This window comes from Mustela putorius, unplaced genomic scaffold (genome assembly GCF_011764305.1).
Source record: "Mustela putorius furo isolate JIRA1106 unplaced genomic scaffold, ASM1176430v1.1 tig00000695_pilon_pilon_pilon, whole genome shotgun sequence".
Classification (NCBI taxonomy): Eukaryota; Metazoa; Chordata; class Mammalia; order Carnivora; family Mustelidae; genus Mustela; species Mustela putorius.
The window spans coordinates 6,079,157-6,099,328 of record NW_025421447.1 but is presented as its reverse complement, the minus strand read 5'-3'; the positions used below and the strand labels follow the sequence as shown (position 1 = coordinate 6,099,328).

Below are 20,172 nucleotides of genomic sequence, written 5' to 3'. Positions count from 1 at the left end.
AATTTCCAATAATGTAAGTAGCAGTAGTTTCTGCACGAACAAAATCTCTTTGGCGGCCTCATTTTTTTTTTTTTTAAGATTTTATTTATTTATTTGACAGGCAGAGATCACAAGTAGGCAGAGAGGCAGGCAGAGAGAGAGAGAGAGGAGGAAGCAGGCTCCCTGCTGAGCAGAGAGCCCGATGTGGGGCTCGATCCCAGGACCCTGAGATCATGACCTGAGCCGAAGGCAGAGGCTTTAACCCACTGAGCCACCCAGGCACCCCGTGGCGGCCTCATTTTTTAAAAAAGATTTTATTTATTTGACAGAGAGAGATCACAAGTATGCGGAGAGGCAGGTGGGGGGCGGGGAGCAGGCTCCCCACTGAGCAGGGAGCCCGATGCAGGGCTCGATCCCAGGATCCTCGGATCATGACCTGAGCTGAAGGCAAAGGCTTTAACCCACTGAGCCCCCCCAGGTGCCCCTCATTTTTAAGAATGTAACAGAGAACTGGGACCAGAGTGTTCCAAAGGCAGCCTTCCTGGGTCTGTATGCACAGGTCGGATTGTCTGGTCCTGTGTGGTGTTTGCATTTTCGCTTTTACTAGTTACTAACCTATTGTTCTCCAAAGAGGCCGAAACTGACCTATTAAAAAAGTAGCTATATAGTTGTGTTTTGGGTTTGGTTACTTGTTTGTTTTTTCCTGGGCAAATCTCAAATTGTGAAGAACTGGGAGATTATTTTAAACTGGGTTAGTGAGGCAACAGAGATTTGAGCTATGAGATATTGATTGGGTATCTTTTCTAAGCAATAGTGGGGAAGGCAAGGGTAAAATTTATTTTTAATGTCCTCAGAGGAAGTTTGTCTTGGGTCACTGAGAATAGCATTGTAGAGCTTTGACATTAAATGTATTGGAAAATTTATTTTTGTTTGGTACGTCATGGGAGGTAGAAGTGTACAAGTTATGCAAATAAGCTTTTTTTTTTTTTAACCATCAGGGAAATTTCATTTCTTGTAAATACCACCTTCTGCAATTTAAAAAAATATATATTTATTTATTTGACACAGAGATCACAACTAGGCAGAGAGGCAGGCAGGGGGGGGGGGGAGGCAGGCTCCCTGCTGAGCTGAGAGCCTGATGCAGAGCTTGATCCCAGGACCCTGAGATCATGACCTGAGTTGAATGAAGGCAGAGGCTTAACTGACTGAGCCACCCAGGCACCCCACCTTCTGCAATTTTTAAAAAGATTTTATTTATTTGAGAGAGAGAGAGAATGAGCAGTAGGGAGGGGCAGAGTGGGAGAGAGAGAGAGAAGAGAGAGAAGCAGACCCCCTACAAATAGAAAGCCCAACTTTGGATTCAGTCCCAGGATCCTGAGATCATGACCTGAGCTGAATGAAGGCAGATGCTTAACTGACTGAGCCACCCAGGTCCCCCTGCAATTTTATTAAAACCAGTCATATTCCATGGATATCCAATCGTAAAACAAACAAACAAACAAACAAATAAATAAATAATGCGGAGGCATCTAATGTTAAAAAAAATAATAATTCAAAGGCTGTTTAGTTCACGGATCACTTAACAAATGACCCAGGTTATTTTAAGTCATTTAATGTTGTTTCCTCATGGTAGAATATTTAAATTGCTCAACTGTGGGTCATCTAAAACTTTAACCACACCAAATTTGGGCAGTAAGATGCGGGTAAATATAAAAAACCAGGTTTTCCAGTGGAAGGATCAAGACGCAGGAGTATCCGTCCTCCTTTTCTTACGCTGTTTTGGCACCTACTGATGGACACATTGTTCTGTTAAGGGGAAGTGTGGCGGCCATCATTTGTTACCTGTATTAACGGTGGAGGGCTTCTCCGGGCAGCCCAGGGTCCGTCCGGACAGGCGGGGGCGGGGGGGCTCTTGCACCTGCCTTCGGGGTGGGGCGGGAGGAACAGGGGAGGCGTGGGAACTCCCTCCGACTCAGGACACTCGTCTGAGCTATAACAATGCTGCTGGTGTGACCCGGCCCGTGGGGGCAGATGGAAATGTGTTCTCCTCTGCCGGGAGGCTCTGCAGACGGCGCGGGCTGAGTGAGGGAACCGTCGTCAGCGGGGTAAGCTGTTATCTGTGGCACCAGCAGCCACAGTCCCAGCAGTCCCGTTGCTAAGGTGTTCGATCCAGGCGCGGACAGGCCGCCCTGCAGAATTCTGCTTGGAGGGTCCTTTTTAAGCGGATGCCAAGTCGGACCTGCTGGTCTTAGCCCCTTGGATTATCCGCTTTGACTCGCTGTGCGCAGTAAAGGACTTCGAAGTCGTCTGTGTGCTTGTTGGCGCCTTCACGTGAGGACTGCCCTCCTGGCGCTCCCTCCGTGCAGACACAGAGTAGGTGGTGTGGACAGAGTGCATCATCCGAGCTGGGGCGCCTGCGGGAGCGGAGAGGGTGCCGTCATCCCACGGACACATCACGGAAAGCCCAACCTGTCCCGGGCAAGCCGGAATCGCTCTGAGACCTGACCGTCGCCCTGAGACCTGACCGTCACCCTGGAGGGGCCCAGCGTGTCACGGGAAGGAGAGCGGAGCATCCACAGGTCGGAGTAGCTGTGGCCGGCGACACGCACAGACAGGTGCTGAGGAGGGGGTGCCCCTGCCCCGTGGGGACAGCCGCCCAGAGACAGCGCCGCTCCGCCGTGGGGGCTAATCGCTAGTACAAGTGCGTCAGGTGCGGAGGCAGGAGAAGGACGGTCCCAGCGCGCGGAAGGAAGACGCAAAGGCTCGGCTCCACCGTGACGCTGGCCGGGAGCCGGGGCGGCGCACAGAGGGGGCTATAGGCCGTTTCCCGTGGTCGGACTGGGCGGCAGTGGCCGAGGTCGGGGGCGGGGGGAGGGCGCAGTTTGGCTCTCTTGGTGGCACAAGAGAGTCAGCGACGGGTTGTAAGCCTTGACCGATCAAACTGATTCTGTAGAGAGCTCACGCGCGGACAGCACGCGGGAGATGGGGGTTGGGGGGTGAGGACGGTCAAGGGGCTCCTGCGTCAGGCCAGGTGAAGGGAAGGCTGAGGGGAGGCAGCGAGCGTGCGGGGCCTTCCGTGGCGGCGCCAAAAGCCTGTGAGGGACACGGTGAGCTCCCGCCCCGTCAAGGCCCGGCCGCGCGCTGGAGCTGGGACAGTGCGCGCGGGTCGGGCTCTCCCTTCTCCCAGACGCTGGTCCTCCCTGCTGGGTCCCGCCGTGCGCCCCGGACCCCGCTCTGGGCCGAGAGCCCCGTCCGGGCCCCCCAGCATCCGCCCACTGGCCGCCACGCAGGTAGGCAGGAGCTCTGCTGGGACGGGATGCGGCGCATGCCCGAGCCCTGAGCAGAAGTGGGGGGGACCCCACGCACACGCCCCCGCTAAGACGGCAGGAGCTGGTGAGAATCCCGGGTGTCCGCTGCAAAGAGCAGACCGCGTACTTCGGAGGCAAAGAGGAGGCCTCGGGCCTGGCTCCCGCCCCCCAAAGACCCTGCTCCGACCCTGGTCCCGCCGCTCCGGAGAGGGCCACGGCAAGGCAGAAAGGGTCGCCTTCAGTCCGGAGATGACCTGCGGCGAGCCTGAGACGTTTGCTGAGAATATAGACGGAGTGATTTGGACCGGGAAAGGGGGACCGTCTCCTTCCTTCCTTCCCCTATCCCCTCCCATTTCCTCTTGCTGGGAAGTGGGGAGCAGGTGGGCTGGAACCGGCGCTACAGGCCCAGATCCCCACCCCCGCCCCGCCTGCACTTGGGGTAACCTCAAGCTGAAAGTGCGGGTTCTCCAGCTGCCTTGGCTTCGGGTGCCTTTCAAGGTCACCCGCAAACACCCGTACACCTTCCCCTAAATACCGCGGAGTGCATAACAGCTCAAGATTTGTTGGCAGTTTTCCTTTTGAGGTAAAATGTACTTGGGTTGAGGGGCACCTGGGTGGCTCAGTCGGTTAGGTGTCAGCCTCCTGATTGCGGCTTAGCTTGTGATCTCAGGGTCTTGGGATCCAGCCCTATAGTTGGCTCTGCGCTCAGTCAGGGAGTCTGCTTGGGATTCGCTCTCCATCTGCGCACTGCCCCCACACACTGTCATTCTACATAAATAAAATTTTTAAAAAAGTTCTTAGGTTGAAATGCAGAAATCTGAAGTGTGCGTTTCCTGAGCTTTCACAAATGCACACGGGCGTGTAATGCACACCTGCACGACCTTCTGTTGCCTGAGCATGGCGGGAGCAGGTAATGCCTGGGGTTGCACCCCAGACGGCAGGGGAGAACTAGCCCATTGGAGTGGGTATGGAGGAGCAGGGAGGGTGAGGAGGGAGAGGAGGCGGAGGGTCAGGTCTTCCCAGACCGCATCCCACCAGCTGCCAGCTCCCAGACATGGTTATATTGTAGGGTGGAAACCTCAGAACCCCGACACAGAGTAGCGCTCCTGTTCTGCTAGGGTTGTCACTGTTACAATTCCCATCTGACCTGTAGCCCTCTGTGTTCATGTGTGGAAACCCCTAAGGAGAAGAAAGGTGAACGGGGGTATCTAGACGCCAGGCCTTGGCCTGAATCCCCAACACCTTTGACAGGGTTCTGGAAACAAGTGCAGATAGTGAACAGTGGTATTTGTGAAAGTGAGCTGACCCAGGGAGGTTGCCTAGCCAGCCGCTCTTGTCTCCTTTTTCCTTGTTAGCAAAGCCCACCTCCAGTGAGAAGGGCTAAAAATGCCCCATGCTCACTCCCCAGCCTTCCCCACAACTGGGAGCGTGTACCCATGCAGGCCAACGACACATCAGGGAAAGTCACTGGTGCTTCTAGGTAAGATGTTCTCTGTCCCCAAAAGAGCCACATGGGAGGAAATGCCCTATTCTTCCCTAGTTGAAATGTTATGATGTGGGGATGTGATGCGTGGAGCTGTGGCAGCTGCATTGCCACCATGAGTTGTAAAACCAAGAGAATCAAAGAAAAATCAGCCTCTGTTCCTGAATCTTAGAGCTGCTGAATCCTGGAATGTTTACCTGTAGACTTGTCATGGGAGGCCATATAGTCTCCATTGTTGGACAGTCTGTTCCTCGCAGTCTAAAGCATATTAACTGATAACACATGATTTGTAAAAAAATTTTACTGGCAATACCAGAGCATTTCCTGAAAACAATTATATTTGTATTATAAAGATCAGACTTAAGTGTTTTAAAGAAAATTATAATCCACTGATTTGTGGTAGGAGTAAATCACCAGTTCTCAGAAGAGTTCAGATGACAGAACAGGAATTGTTTCCAAATGACGGTCTTCAATATTTGTAGGAATTTCAGCATCATCATAGTCACCTTCGGATTACATAGGCTCGGTGTAGAAACTGTCTTCTTAGTTGTACCTTTATCTGTGAGTGTGTAGCTGGTGGCTGATGTGGGGTGTCCTAGGGGACTAGAACAGACAAAAAGGCCTTGAAAGATTTTGATATATATAATGTTATCATCCAAATTGGGAAAAACTTTTCTTTTTTTAACCAAGCTGGTAAAAACGTGGCTTTACTGTAGGTACCCAGGGTAGAATCTCAACCACAGTGTGCCTGCTTGGGGAAAAACTGCTTCTTTGCTTTTGTCCAACTGGTTGGTAGATTTTCTAGGAAGGTTCAACATCCAGTAAATTTTTATTAAGGGCCTACTGTGTGCCAGAGTTTGTGCTAGATACTGGGCCGTGAGCCAGGCACGCTCCACCCCCAGAGGAGCCCCGGATTAGGAAAAAGAACAGAGAAGGAAGCAGGCCATCGTAATGCAGAGACGGATGTATTCCCACGGGCCATCTTTGTTCATTCATTCATTCAACTGATCATTCTTTCGCCGTGTTTGTTGCGTATCCACAAAGTTCCCAGGCACTGTGCTAGGGACGGAGAAAACACAAATACCACAGAAAACACTGGGGGGAAAGACACCGTCCCTGTCCCCACGTTCCCATCACTTTAGTGGGGGAGGAAGACAGGTAAACAGGACATCCCCGGGTGCTAATGCTATGGGAGGAGATCATCGAAGAGGGCACCAGGTTCAGGTTTGGGGTGGTGACATAGGAGGGATGAGAAGGTGGGGAAGAATCTTCTAGACGGGAGGGGCGTTACTGTGCATAGCCGTAGGGGCGAGAGAGACCCCAGACCAGGTCATTTCAAGTGACTGGAGTAAAAATTTTTTCAGAATGGAAGTTGCAAGGGAGCGGGGAGGGGAAGTTTGCAGGAGAGACCCGGGGACTGGATCCTGACACGTGTTGTATTAAGGAGTTCGGGGGTTTCTGAGGGTGATGGATGAAGAAGAGGCTTAAGCAAGAGAATGGAGGGGTCAGATGTTCCCCTTGAGAAAGCCGCTAGCTGTCGCATAGAAAGGGGAGCGGAGGGTGAGACGTGAGTGGCAGGAGAGGCTGCCTGACCAGGGCCGGGGCACGGAGGTGCAGTCACAGAGCAGGGACATGGGGAAGGAGGAGGACCCCGCACACTGTTCCGGTTTCTGACTCCAGGGACTGAAAAGGTAGCAGAGCGCAGGGAGTCTGGGATTGGGGTAGGGGAGTGTTCCTTTTGGGGTTTGTGGAGCTTGAGGGCCCTGTTGGGGGGGGGTCCTGTGCATGTCCTGAGGGCAGCCGGGCTGGGACTGAGGAGTGGGTTCAGCTGGAGCCTGTGGACCGCCGTGGGGGTTTCGGGGGGAAGAACCTGGGGGCGGGGGGGCGGGCCGGCTGGAGGAGAACCGGAGATGGGGCCATCCCAGAAACCGAGGAGGAGGTCATTCCTCTCTGGTATTTGCTTCTAACTTTCGTCATCGATGTGGCCGGTTTACGGACCATTCCTAAGAGGGAGGCATGCACGCAGAACACGTCCGTCCTGTGGCTTACTCGTTTTATTTCCCTGTAACTTGGGGAGTGAGGCCTCTCTGGCTCCTGGGGCTCCAGGGGTCCATCAGGCCACAGTGAGAGGACCGTATGGCCCACGAGAAGGCAGTGGTCACAAAGGAAGTCTGCTGGGAATCTAGAAAGACAGAAGCTGGAGGAAGTCCCCGTCCCCACTGGTCCCGCAGTGGCAGAGGAGGATGCTTGAACACAGCTTGAGCATGCAGTGTCCGGTCTGGAGGAGGAGCTCAGTCCAAGGGTCACTAGGCCTTTCGGAGCTCTGTGGCGCTCTCCCTGAGAGCCTGCTCTGCGGGATGCCCTGGGGATCGCTTAGAAATCAGGTCTCCAGTATGCTTAGGACGCGCCAATCTGAGGGCTCAGCTGATCAATGCTGAGGAATGGACAAGGTTCCAGAGCCTCCAGGCTGCCTCAGGCCTTGGGGTTGGGGGCACTTCCATGGCAGGACCCCAGTCCCTTCCATGCATCTGACCCCAGAGCCTCCAAGCGGTGCAGCGCGGCCTCCCAGATGCGCTCGGGCACAGCGATCTCGGTGCTGTTTGTGCAGAACGTGACGGAAGGAACTCTCTTCTTGAACCTGCTCCGTAATTGTCCCTTTCTTGCCTCTTGCCCATGACTGTCCTGGGGGAAGCCTCCTATCCTGTAGCTCCCCAGGACACGCATCTCACACGGCCCTGCTGCGTGTATGTGCTTTGACCCAGAGGGTGACCCGTTTCTGTCCTTGTTGATCGCCACGATGCCGCCAGGAGGCGCAGGAAAAAAAATCAGGAAGAACCTGAATCTGGCGTCCGTCCGGCTAATGCCACGGACAAGCTGTGGGGCTTGGGGGTGTATAGTGGGGACGGCTCCCAAGAACAAAATGCACTGCTCGGTCTTGAGGAACCTGCAAGGTGTGATGCGGCTACTTGCACACGCTGCAAGCGATCAGCTGGAACGGCCGCCCACAGCCCTCTGGGTGCAGGGTGGGGTGTGGGGGAAGGAGGGTGGGGAGTGAGGAGGGGGGTGGGGCCCCCAGGGCCGCGCTGGGGATGGGAGCCTGGAGGCTCAGCAGCCCAACACCCAGATTTGGCATCACTTTGAGCAAACAAGAGAAGAGGAGGGGAAGAGTGTTTCTCACGACCGGACCCAGAGGTCCTCCCAGGGAGGTTCAAGGTTCAAGGCCTGAGCTTTTGGAGTCTCCAGGGCAGAGCTCAGCTCCTGTTCCTCTGGATGCTGGTGCTTCTGGCTCTAAACCACAAGCTCTGCCCTCTAGAGCTCCAGGACATGACCCCGGACTCTCGGGACCCTGCTCTCTGTTGGGATTCATCTGTTCTCAGTGGGTTGAAAAAGCTGTGCGAATCCTCTTCAACTTGCCGGCAGAGAAGGGCCAGAGGTCTCAGAAACGCTGCTTTTCCATATGTATGGGGATTTCAACATCATCGTAATCATCCAGGGGCTCGATGTAGCTCGGGATGGACATGGTCTTCTTGTCTCTAAGTTTGTTGACCCGCGAGTACGTAGCTGGTGGCTCACTTGGGGTCTCCTGTGGGACTAGAACGCACAACAAGGTCCTTACAGGCAAAGCTGTGGTGTGTTTTTACGTTTTTGATGAAGTGACTCAGCACGATTTTCATGGGTTTGGGTAATCTTCCCACCGTCTGGCGGAGCAGACCCCCATCTCTTATGGGGGAAACTGAGGCACAGACATGACACGCCTCAGGATCCCCCAAGCGGGTTGATGGCAGATGTCGGTCTGACACCGTGGCTCCCGTGTCCCTCTGCCTGCTCCCCCACTCCCGTCATGGGGACCAGGAAAGAGAAGTGTAGACAAGCTGACCTAAGCCGGTACTCAAATGAGTAGAATTGTGTGATACCCTCATTCTCGTAGGGAAGTGATACAAACCACGTTTCCTTTTTGGCACATCCCTCCCAGGGACCTACAGTGTTTTCCAGAACTTCCCCTAATTGCTCAGGCAGGAATCTCTGTTCCGAAGGAAGGACGGGGCCAGTGGTGTTTGCAGAACGGGGGTTTAGGGAATGGGTACGGAGCAAAGAAGCACCAAGGCAGGCAGGGAAAGGACAGTGCACGAGCCAGGTAGGCCTCGGAGGGTACGGGAATATTCTCGACCACAATCTCTTCCTTCCTACGTGCACCTGAGAGGGGACCAGCCCTCATTTCTTGCCGGGCTCTGCGGTCAGATCCCCAGTTCATCCCCAGGCTCCAGCCGTCCCTCGCTGTGTCGCCATGGGCGAGGCCCTGCACGTCTCTGTGCCTCCGTGTCCTCATCCATCAAAGGGGAATAAGGGTGTATGTGCCTCGCACTGTTGTTGGGGGCGTCATGTGAGATGGTGCCCGCAGAGTGCCTCCCACGGGGCCTGCCCCGCCAGGCTGCTCAGTAAATATGGGCTAATCTTACGATGTTCTCATTCAGTCGAGACGGTCCTATGCTCTCCTAAGCCCCAGGCCCTGGTCTTGGTGGTGGGTCCCCGGTGGTGAGCCAGACAGAAACGTTCCCATTTCCTCGACTTTGTGTTCTAGTGGGAGGAGGGTGGGCAGAAGCAAACCAACAGCAACAAAGTAAGACAACTTTGGGTAATTGGCCCGCATTTCATGGAGAGAATTACGAGGTTCATTTTAGAGAGGGTGGACAGGAGGGGCCTCTTTGAGGTGCTGACCTTTTTTTTTTTTTTTTTTTAAAGATTTTATTATTTGAGAGAGAGAGAGAAAAAGGGGGGGGGAGAAGGAGGGGGAGACTCCACACTAAGCAGGGAGCCTGACGTGGGGCTCGATCCCAGGACCCTGAGATCATGACCTGAGCTGAAACCAAGAGTTGGATGCTTAACTGACCAAGCCCCCCAGGCGCCCCGAGGGGCTGACATGTGGGCTGACCTCGAAGGGTGAAGTAAGGCCACTACTTAAGCAGCTTAAGGAAGAACATTCCAGTCTAGGGAATGAGGCAGAGTGTTTCTGATGGGAAGTGTGGGAGGCCCAGTGACACCCCAGGTTTCTTTTCACTCATGCTCCAAACCAGGATTTGAATGTAAGTTTGCAGGCTGAATGCCAGGAGCGTTGCTACTCACTCTGCTCCCTTTTTAACTTCTTTGTCCCTTTCAGAAGGATGGTACCATCTGCAGATGCTAGTGGTATGGACTGGTTTTGTGTCCCCACAAAATTCCTATGTTGAAGGCCTAAGCCTAAGCGAGGTTGTGTTCGGGATGGAGCCGCTAAGGGGGTAATTAACGCTAAATGAGGTCATAAGGATAGGGTCCTGATAGCATAGGCTTATGTCCTTATAAGAAGAGACACCAGAGTGCCCTCTCTCTCTCTCTTCCCTACCCCATCACTCCCGACCAAATTGACTGACACCTTGGTCCTGACCTTCTAGCCTCCGGGACCGTGAGAAAATACATTTCAGTTGTTTAAGCCACCTAGTCTATGGTATTTCATGCGGGCAGCCCGAGCTCAAACACTGAGATAAATGTGTTACCCTACCCTGAATGAAACTGTTGTCAGCGACAGACACTTACACGTGTGTTCCGGAAAAAGCACCCCCCTGGGCGGCAGAGGGGGTAACTGAACCGACGGCTCGTTAAGAACATTCCTGGAGACAGAGGGAGAGAGAGGAGTAAGGCTGTGCTTTTGACCGTCCTGGCTCAGCCGACTGGAAGGAAAACATCACAGAAAAAGGGCAGGGTTGAACATCCAAGCCCTGGTTCCTGAAGGCGGGAGGCATCGCCTTCTCTAGGTTTTCGCCCTGGGAGCAGCCGGACTTAGCACGGAGCTTGCCTTCCGGGGTTCTCCTGTTTTAGGAAGGGGACGTGAGCGCCAAACCCTTGTGTTCCTAAAGCCGACTTTATCCACCCCGCTGAGATGGTCGCAGCGCTCACCGGAAACACGGACCGGAATGTTCCTCACGGCACCGCGCACCACCGCCCCGGACTGGACACCACCCAGCTGCGCATGAGCTGGAGAGCAGGTCAGTCCCGCATGGTCCCCCCCACGGTGGGACGCTCCACAGGAGTGAGGGTGAACCGCCTGCGGAGCGGGCCGCGCAGGCGCAGTGGACCATCAGGGTGCCCCGGCGGAGTAGCGCGGGTGCAGGGCGGGCGGGAGCGGGAGCCCTCCGAACCGAGAAACGGAGGATTGCCTCTTACTTACTCGTACATCTTCTCTTCATCTCTTTGCTTGTCTTCCCGGGGCGTGGCAACCTCCCACTTCTTGCCTAAGGAGTCAGATAAGCACGTCCACGTTGGAAGAAAGCAGGAGGGGGGGCTCTGTGGTTCAGAAGTCCGCGGACACCTGCTGTGTTCAGGGCATGGGGGGAAGAACCACCGAGCAGACACGCACTCGGGGACCGGGAGCGGGTGAGCGGAGGACACGGGCGTCGCCACGGGCCTTCTGCCCGCCGAGCCTTTCGCTAATCCTCGAGGGTCAATACCGTGGGTCGAGATAAAAGAGAACAGATGAGGCTTTTGTTCAGGGTCACGCTTTTGTGCGTATCTAAAAAGGAACCCGTTTAAGAGGCAAACGAACAGAGGAGTATAGGAGCCAGAACATGCTTTGTACTTAAAAAATTAATTACGGGGGAAAAAAAAAAAGAATGACAGGCTCTCTGCTCAGCAGGGGGTCTGCTCCCGGTCCAGTGTCCGCCTTGCTCCAGCTCTCTCAAAGAAAGAAAGAAAGAAAGAAAGAATCTTATAAAAACCTGTGTGTGTGGGCGGGTGCGGTTGGCTCAGTCAGTTAAGCGTCCGCCCTCAGCTCAGGTCATGATCTGAGGGTCCTGGGATGGAGCCCTGCACGGGGCTCCTTGCTCAGCGGGGAGCCTGCTGCTGCCTCTCCCTCTGCCTCTCCCTGCTTGCACATGTACACTCTCTTTCTCTCTCTTTAATAAGTAGATTCTTTAAATCAAGGGGTAGAAGGGAAGGAACACTGCACAGGAAGCCCAGTGGACCCGAGTTCTGGTCCCAACTCTGCCACCAACTCCTATGAGGCCTCAGCCAAGGCTTTGCCTCTCTCTGAACCTTAACTGTCTTATCTCCAAAAACAGATGGAGGAGAATGACAAGGTCTCACTCCTTGTGCAGCTCTGACCTTTCAGGAGAGACGGGATCCCCGAGGGTTCCCGGTCCGGGCTGTGCGCCCCCGGGGAGAGGGCCGCACCGCTCAGTGAGCTTACTACCATCCTTAGGTCATGGGGGTGGGGGGATATGGTCTCAAGAACACACACCATCGGATCAGGGATTTCACGTTTGGGGAGATGAACAGCAAAGTGGAAACCCACTTGTAGACAATCGAAAGTTGGCGTAAGGCCTCCGGGAAGCTGCTCGTGTGTGTTCCGAAGAGGCCAAGGCAGCTGTCATACTAGAGAATTCAGAGGACGACCTTAGAGAGGGCAGTCGTGGAGGCCAACGTGTCCATTGTGGACTGAGCAGAGGGGGAATCTGAGACCCAGAGAATCATGAAGCTTCATCGAAAATTCAGCCGATACAGGCCCAGAATGAATCTTCCTGCCCTAAAGGAAGCCTGGCACACGAGGGGAGCCGCCCAGCCCTCCCCGCCCTCCCTGCCCAGGTGCGACTGCCCTTACCCTGCCTGAGCAGCTGCCGACAGGCACAATACAGGATGAGGCCCAGGCCTGAGGAGACGAGGATGATGGCCACAGCTAGAATGATCCAGAAATTGTCCCTCCACCAGTCCATTGCAGTGGGGCCCTGGGGAGAGGAGACAGAGGAAGGAGGGGTGAGTAAGGGCATCGGGCAGGGGTGGGGCGCCACCCGGCCACGGGGGAGCCTCTGCTTACAGGTCAGGCAGGTGCTGGCTCAGGCACACCCTGCCCACCAGCAGCGGGGAGACCCTGGAGCCTGGGCCGGTCCCCCTGTGCAGCATGGGAGCGGCGACGGCCAGCGCTTCCCAGGGCAGTCGTGTGCGCCGCAGACAAGACACACGCCTGGGGGCTTCCTCGCTGTTCTTTCCTTGATTGTCGAACACGCAAGGGAGTGGCGGTGCCACCAAATGCAGTTGCTTTTATATCAAAGGGGCAAGAGACTTAATTCCTATTTTTTTTCTTGGAGGTGGGGGTTAGGAAAATACCTCGGTGGCTCTCCTGGAGCGAGGGAAGGGGGAAGGTAAAAATGCAAGGCAAACTGAGTTAGTCCACCAGGAAAAAGGAACGGGAATTTGGGGGCTGCAAGCTGGCCAGGTCGAGCAGGTCGTAAACATTCTTATCGCATGCGAGGGGCCCGAGGCGCCGGCGGCGGTGCTGGGCCTTTCCTGGTCCACAGGTGTATCCCATCAACTGCTGCACCTTTTCAGCGTAGACAGTGCGATAAGCCAGTTACCCCCCAGTTATACCCTGGGCAGGGCAGGGGGTGGGGAAGGAGAGAGGGAAACAGGAAGAGAGCGGAAAGTTCGAGGATTGTTAGAAAGTCCCCGTGGTGGGGGCCGGCCGCAGTTTCGCAGCATGGAGATGACTAACATTCAGCTAGGAGTGGTTGTGCCGCAATCTGTGTTACATCAAGGCTGCAGTGAAATTGCACAATAAAAGCTTGTTCGAATGGAGCCTGGGGAGTCCTGACATGTGTGCCCTAATTTTCCAAGCGGGGACACATGGGCCACGGTGGGGAGCGGGCTGTGGGCCGGACTCATCCGGGAAGGCAGGGAGCTCTTGGGTGAGGAGCAGCGCCCCCTCCCATCTAGGGCACGGGCACTCTGCCTGCTCATTTGGCTTTTCAAATAAAAAAAAAAAAAAAGATCCCTGAGGCCTGGCATATCCCAGGTATGTGAGAATCCACTTCCCGAGTCATCGTTTAGCCGATGAAGGTCACCCATGCAGCCCACGCAGAGCCATTTCCGATTCAAGCCTTTGAGAGTGATACTGGCCGTAGAAGCAGGGAGCCAGGCAGGGAACACAGGCACCATGAGGCTGTGGCTGCTCAGGCCATTTTTCCCGCAAAGACCTCTGACGTGGCCTCCTGTGTACACGCGTGTGTATGTCACCAGCCCAGCGACTTCATTTATGACGTTGTTCCGTTATAATTTGGGTTTTCAGTCCCAAGGTTTGTTTCTTCCGTGAGGGCGCGGCTCCATCAAACAGGATGGTTTCTGGCTATTCACAGAGTTCTGCGTAGCGAAACCAGCTGTGTGCTCCTAGTAGTCCCACAGGCACGTCATGCCGCAGCTTTTCTGCTCAACGTTTTGCTCAGCATTACGTGTCTGTCGTTGATCCGTGGTGGCGGGTGTGCTGGGGACTGACTCCGCCGAGAGTGAAGTGTCCGCTAGCCAGGTCGCCCCACCCCCAGGCGTGCACTCAGCAGAGGTTTGGGGGTAAGTCGCCTTTTCAGGATGCACAGAAGAAAGCAATAGAGGAAGGAGAACCAAGGGAAAAAGAAAAAGCACGGGGACTGGGAACTTGGCTTTCAGGAGAGCCCTGGGAAATTTGGTTTTGCAGGGCCCATTGAGGTCACGGGGCACTGGACTTAGGAGAATCCCATACATCAGAGTGTGGGCTCTTCGTTTAATAAACCTAATTGGAACCTCACCTTCTTTAGCTCTGCGGAGTAGATGGATGGATGGAGGGACGGATGGACAGATGGACACACAGAATTTTCTTCCTTCCATTTTCTTATACTCAAATATGTATCTCCTGGTTCTTTGTCTAATTTGTCTCTCATATTTTCTATCTTTTTTTTTTTTTTTGCTTTAATCTTCTGAAGGACTTCAGAAGGACTTCTCTAAATCTGAAGGACTTCTCCAAAAGGCAATATAAACATACTCTTTAAGGCTACAGAAGTGAACACCAGGGCATACGAATTCAGAACTATTGCATCTGAGAAGCAAAAACAAATAGACAAACAAAAAAAGGTTGATCTGAGGAGCGCGAGACGGTGAAAGGTGGAGGATGGGAGACGGGGCTGCAACTTCCCACTGTAAACCCTCTGAATTACTTGATTTTTTAAAAAAAATTATGTGTATTTACAGGGATCCTGGCTGGCTCAGTCAGTTAAGCATTTGCCTGGATCTCAGCTCAGATCTTAATCTCAGGGCTGGGAGTTCAAGCCCCGTGTTGGGCCCCGTGCTGGGCGTGGAGCCTACTTAAAACAAAACATCCCCCCCCCACCACTGCGACGAAAAGCTACTGCTCAGATTTCAAGTTCAAAGCAAATCATTGTCCTCCGTGTCCGGGGGAGGAAAGAGGAAGAGGGTGATGTCAGCCAAGTGGAACATGGGACACTTCTGAGAACCTCACAGTGACGGGTACCGCGCGGTTCTGTTTTTACACATGGAGCGGCTCTGACTGGCCAGCAGACGCTTCGAGGGTGTCCTGGGCCCGAGGCCCGCAGGGGCTTTCCGCTCTCCCCTCCGTTCATCCTTGCGCCACACACTTTCCGGGACCGGGCGTGGAGGTTGAGGGGATGGGGCTTGCCCAAGGTCCCCCGGCAGGGAGGAGGCGGGATGCTTTCTGTCTAGCTCCCAGGCCTCCTGCTGCGGTTGTCGGTCACCATGGCCCCCAGCATCGGGGACAGGCTGCGTGGGGCTCAGGGTGTCTTGCTTGCAGGAGCGCAGCGACGGTGGTGAGGTGGTGGGAGCCACGGATGAACGGTCGGGACCCTTAGGGAAAGCCCCAAGTCCCTGCGTTCCAGGGCCAGAGAACCAGCTCCTCCCCGTGGAGTGGCAAGGCGCCTTCTCAACAGAAGTGGGATGAGGAGACGAGCTGGGGAGAGGCAGCGGGGTGAGGAGGGTGCTGAGGGACCACGTCCTGTCCCTGCCCGTTGTCCTCTGGGCTCCCGGCTAGTTTGGTGCCCTGGGTGCTGCCAGAGAGGGGACCTGGACTCTGGGGAGTGGCGGCGGGGAGGACAGCCATTGGGGGGCCTGTGTGGGCCGTGTGGAAGCTGGTCCCCCGGTCGGCCGGCCTGGGGGTAGAGAAGACCGTGGGAGTCCGGCCGCAAGGGGCAGAGAGGCGTTTGTGGGACTGGTTGCTGGCAGGCCACAGACACGGCCGAGTCTCTCGACGGGCCCCAAGGGACCCCAGAGGCGACTGCAGGAATGGCCACGGGTGGGGGACTGTCTGTCTGTCTGTCCTCCTCAGTGCGATACCAGGGAAGTAGTGCAGGGTGGGCTGCAGGGGGGCTGAGGTGGCTCCCTCCCGGTCCCCCCCTACTGGGGCAAAGTCAGGGTCTTTGAGCCAAAGACAGTACTGCAGGTCACAGTTCCCTCCTGGAGGCTCCACGGAAGAGCCGTTTCCCTGTTCTGTTCGGCTTCAAGAGGCCACTCACGTTCCTGCCCGCGACGACCCAGCACGATCTCCCATCTCCCCAGCTGCCAGTCAGCGACCCTGATTCCACCTATGCCCTCTGTCCCCCTTTGTCCTGGGACCCCGCACCGGCCCACGCTGGGGCAGGCGGGCTCCGCGCACCAGGCACTGGGATCCGAGCTCCATGAGATGAGACGCTCGCTAAGGGGCCTTCATGCGCTTACGCATTCAACATCCTGTATTTTGCTGCCCGGGAGTCAGGAGGAAAAGGGGGAAAACGGGACAGACGGTCTGCAGTCGTTGACAGAATTCTGCCGCGTGGTGCCTGGCGTGGCTGGCCTCGTTAGGAGTCCTGGGATGGACGTGGCTCTCTTTCTGGGAGGTGTCTGTCGCATGGGAGGGAACATTTTTGTTTTCAAGAGTCTGAGGACATAGGAAGGTTCTCAAGGTAGGACAGGAGCTCACAGGGAACACAGGGCCCCACTAGCCAGAGCCGGGGGCCCACGGTCCAGTGAAGACCAGTACAGACCAGAAGAGGAGCAAACACGGGCCCAGGTCAGCAGTCCAGGGGCTGCGGGGAGCACACAGGGCCTGAGCCCACAGGTGCAGGCCTGGGGGTCCCAGCTGCTGGGAGGTCGGGAGCTGCAGGCCTGACCTCAGGTCCTGTCACCTGGGGGAGCATTTGGTGGCCCCCACATGGAGGAAGGAAGGGAAGGGGAGCAGTGGGAGCGCTCCTCGGAAATCAGTTACAGAGTGGCTTGGAGGCATCAGGCCCTCGAGGACTATGGAAGTTCCCTACCCTCACCCTGCGCGAACCTTGGAACCACCCAGGGAGCTTGAACAGCTGCTTGTCTCTGAGACTCTGATTTAATGGATCTGGGGTGGGGGCCTGGCCGCTGGGGTTTGTTTATGGTCTTAATAAAATTGTCCAGATGGGTAATAGGAGGCTGAGGTGGAGAACCAGGGATGGACATGTCATCTCTGAACCCTTATTATAACCTCCTTGCTGAGGACGTGGTTCTCACCCTGAACAGAGCTCAGAGAGGTTAAGCGATTTGCTAAAGGCCGCACAGCTAGGGATTGACTAAGCTAAGCTTTCAGCTTGGTGCCATGGGCTGCCTGAGTCCCCGCCGCATTAACTCTGCCAGGCTGACGTCAAGCCGCTGAGTGTTTTTCCCTTTGTAACAGAACTGAAAGCAGAACCCTTATTCTGGGTTCTGGCAAGGTCTCAGTCCTTAGCTGTGTCTTGCGCTTAATAGGAACCGCAGTATGAAAATGCGTCCCAGAAAAGTAACAGGCGCCGCACACTAAGGCCCCATGGGTTCCAAGCGTTCTACACGCCCCATCCCACAACGCGGCTTGTGGTTTTGAGCCCATTTTACAGATGAAGCAGTGGAGGCTTAGATCTCAGCAGTTAGTGGAAGAATCAGGAGTCAAACCCTGGTCTTTCAGACCCCAGTGCCCTCGCCTGTGACCACTGAATGCAGGCTTTGGGAGGTATATGAAAATGCAGGTGCCAGGGGCCCCAGCCCCTTCCCCACAGCCAGCTCAGCTCTGATGGGTGGGTCCAGTGTGGGACTCGGGGATCCACATTTTTAGCAAGCAGTGTAGGGGGCTCAGCCCCAAGGGGGGAACATGCATGGGGCTAGTCAGTAGAGCCCGCGGCAGGGACAGGCAAGCACACTGGAGGCTGGTCCCCCTGCCCTGCCATCCACCCCTGCCATCAGAGGCAGCAGCAGCAGCAGTGGGGCGGAAAACAAGCCGCTGGAAAGGACCCCTCGAAACAAATACCTTTCCAGTTTGCTTGTCACAATGCCTGAAATTCCACAAGTCACACGAAAGTCACTGCAAAGTTCCAGGCTCCCTCCCTCCCCACTTCCTCTCTATCCAAACTCACTTGCCCGGGAGTGCCAGACTCTGAGGAAGAGAAACTGATTTTTACTAGGGTGTGAATGACTTCCTCGGCCCCTCGGGCCACTGGATTCCTTCTCTGGATTCCCTAGGGCACTGGCAAGAGCAGGGGCATCCTAGGATCTCCGCCAAAGTCCCCAGAGGATCTAAGTGAATGCCTCTGATAGTGACCCCACCCTTCTCCCCTTCAGAGTGTTGAAGACCCAGAAGGCCAGAGAAGGTCGGACACTGAGGTGGAGGAAAGACAGCTGGTTTAGAACAGGAGCGGCTTCCATGTGTCTGCCGCGAGACGGTGCCAGGGCAGAAGACAGGAGTGAAATAGAAGAGACACCTTCCCGGCCAGAAAGAAGGATGGGCTTTTGAAAAGGGCACAAGGACGGAGAGAGGGCGCGCCGGGGTCTGGGGCAGGAAGTGGGGGCCCGCACCTCCCTTCATTCAGCCTGAAGTAGGAGACAGTCTGAGAGTGCTGGCCAGGGCGGGTGGGAGGGGAACCGCACGGTCATTGCTGGGAGGAATGAGTTCTTCCTACAGCTGGGCCCGTGTGTGCTGCCTCTCACACGGCCTTGGGGCCTACTGGTCATGTCTCCCCTTACCACTGTGTCCAGGGCCTAGACGTCACCTGAGCCCCGTGGGTGCTCCCTACATATGGATCAGGGAATCCAGGAAGGAATGAGACACTGGCCTGTCCCCTGACCTGCGGCTGGATGTCCTCTCTGAGGACGGGGTTGGGGGGTGCAGGTGGCAGCGCAGATCCCATGTTGCCCTCCCGGCCCCACCACCTCCCTCTCCCCCTGCCTCGGGGGCTTCCGGCATTAAGCCGCGGGCTGGCAAACAGAAGCCCATGGGATGCTCTGGTCTCTCAGCCTCGCGCCAGCAGCCCCCGCACAGCACACAGCCTCCTGGGGAGCCCGCCAGCCGCCACACCGAGTGGGTGGTCGGGGCAGGAGGGCAGCTGAGCGCAGTCACCGGCCCAGCCCAGGCTCTCACTTCCCCAAAAGGCATTTCTGAGGAGTCAGGGGACAGAACTCATACCGTGCCCTCCCCGGGAATTCCAGAAACCGTGGGTTTATTCAGCACTTGTTTTTTTTTAAAACAAAACAAAACAAAACAAAACCAAAACCCTGAAAAAACAAAAAGCAGCCCAGTCCTGCCGTGGGGGAAGACCCGGGCCCATGTGCACACAGGAGATGTTTCTCGATGAACTGCCCTTCCCACCCGTGGTGCACCCAGTGCGCTCCCGCTCCAGCTCCCCGAGCTCGGGAGTAAGGTACCGAGCGAGCGAGAGTCCTGTTTCTTTCAGGACTCGATGGTGGGGCAATTCCTGGATATAAAAACTTGAGTTTTTCTCAAGAAGAATGAATGACCTCAAGTAGCCGTGAGCCCCACAGGGTGCGGAGAGGACGTGCGTGTGGCAGCAGGGACTGGGGTTCCAGCTGGAGCTGGAAGAGGCCTCCAGCGTCTCAGTGTCAGGAGGCCACCTGCAAAGAGCTCGGCGGAAAGATGGGGCCCCTGTTCCTCACGAGCCCTCTGCCCTTGGGGCCTGGGATGCAAATCCCCTTATCTGAGGCCTGCCCTGCCCGGGAAGGCAGCCCCTGGGCCCACGAGGCCGCTGGGCACCTGCTGGGTCTCAATGACTCCGTGTGGAAAGAAGAACATAAAAGGTCATTGATAAATGCGATATGGGTTACTTGTGGGAAAGATCCTTCGGGTGTACTGGGTTAAGCTAAATGTATTATTAAAATTAGTTTCAGCTTCTTTTTCCCCCTCTTTTAATCCCCCCCCCCCATTGACATTCTTCCCTCTCGGTCCCTGCTCCCATGCAGACCCTCAGGACGGCCCGGCTGGCTCCGCCAGTGGAGCACACGACGCTCGATTTTGTGGGGGAGGCCATGAGTCAGGTGTCGAGATGACTTAAATAAATACATAAACTTAAAAATCATTTCTGGGTGGGGAAGCATGTGGTAATCCACAGCCATATCCTCCGATCACGCAGCAGCATTTCTAGAAACAACCCGAGAGGAAGCCCGAAGGAAGTTCAAGTCAGAGGCCGAACCCGTAGACCTCAGCGGGCGGAAGCAGGGAGGCACCCCGCGGGCGGCGTGGGACGGCCAGGGAGACAGTCGCACGGGGCCACCCGATGGGTCGCGTGGGGCAGTCGCAAGGTGAAAACACTGAAAAGACCCAGGAGCCTGGCGGGAGCC

The 20,172-nt window shown here is 55.7% G+C and overlaps 1 protein-coding gene and 1 long non-coding RNA gene across 6 annotated transcripts in view; one reads left to right on the top strand and one right to left on the bottom strand.

Annotated features, from left to right (window-relative positions):
- Positions 1-5,053: 5,053 nt before the first annotated feature.
- The window catches only part of LOC101675431 (SLP adaptor and CSK interacting membrane protein), a 16,632-nt gene continuing 1,513 nt past the window's right edge, over positions 5,054-20,172 (bottom strand). Inside the window, exons 2-6 of one of the 4 annotated variants that reach the window (XM_045083194.1) lie at positions 14,349-14,635; positions 12,398-12,521; positions 10,970-11,033; positions 10,339-10,412; positions 5,054-8,361 (exon numbers count right to left, since the gene is read on the bottom strand). In XM_045083194.1, coding sequence (XP_044939129.1) covers positions 8,207-8,361; positions 10,339-10,412; positions 10,970-11,033; positions 12,398-12,521; positions 14,349-14,480 — 549 coding nt within the window. In that variant the 5' untranslated portion in view covers positions 14,481-14,635 and the 3' untranslated portion in view covers positions 5,054-8,206. The remainder of the gene's footprint in view (positions 8,362-10,338; positions 10,413-10,969; positions 11,034-12,397; positions 12,522-14,348; positions 14,636-20,172) is intronic. The other 3 variants (XM_045083196.1, XM_004760454.3, XM_045083195.1) reach the window with 3 other exon arrangements.
- The window catches only part of LOC123392924, a 22,676-nt gene continuing 12,909 nt past the window's right edge, over positions 10,406-20,172 (top strand). The window contains exon 1 of one of the 2 annotated variants that reach the window (XR_006607638.1): positions 10,406-10,787. This is a non-coding gene — a long non-coding RNA (uncharacterized LOC123392924). Of the gene's footprint in view, positions 10,788-19,770; positions 20,134-20,172 lie in introns of those variants that run through there. The other variant, XR_006607639.1, reaches the window with a different exon arrangement.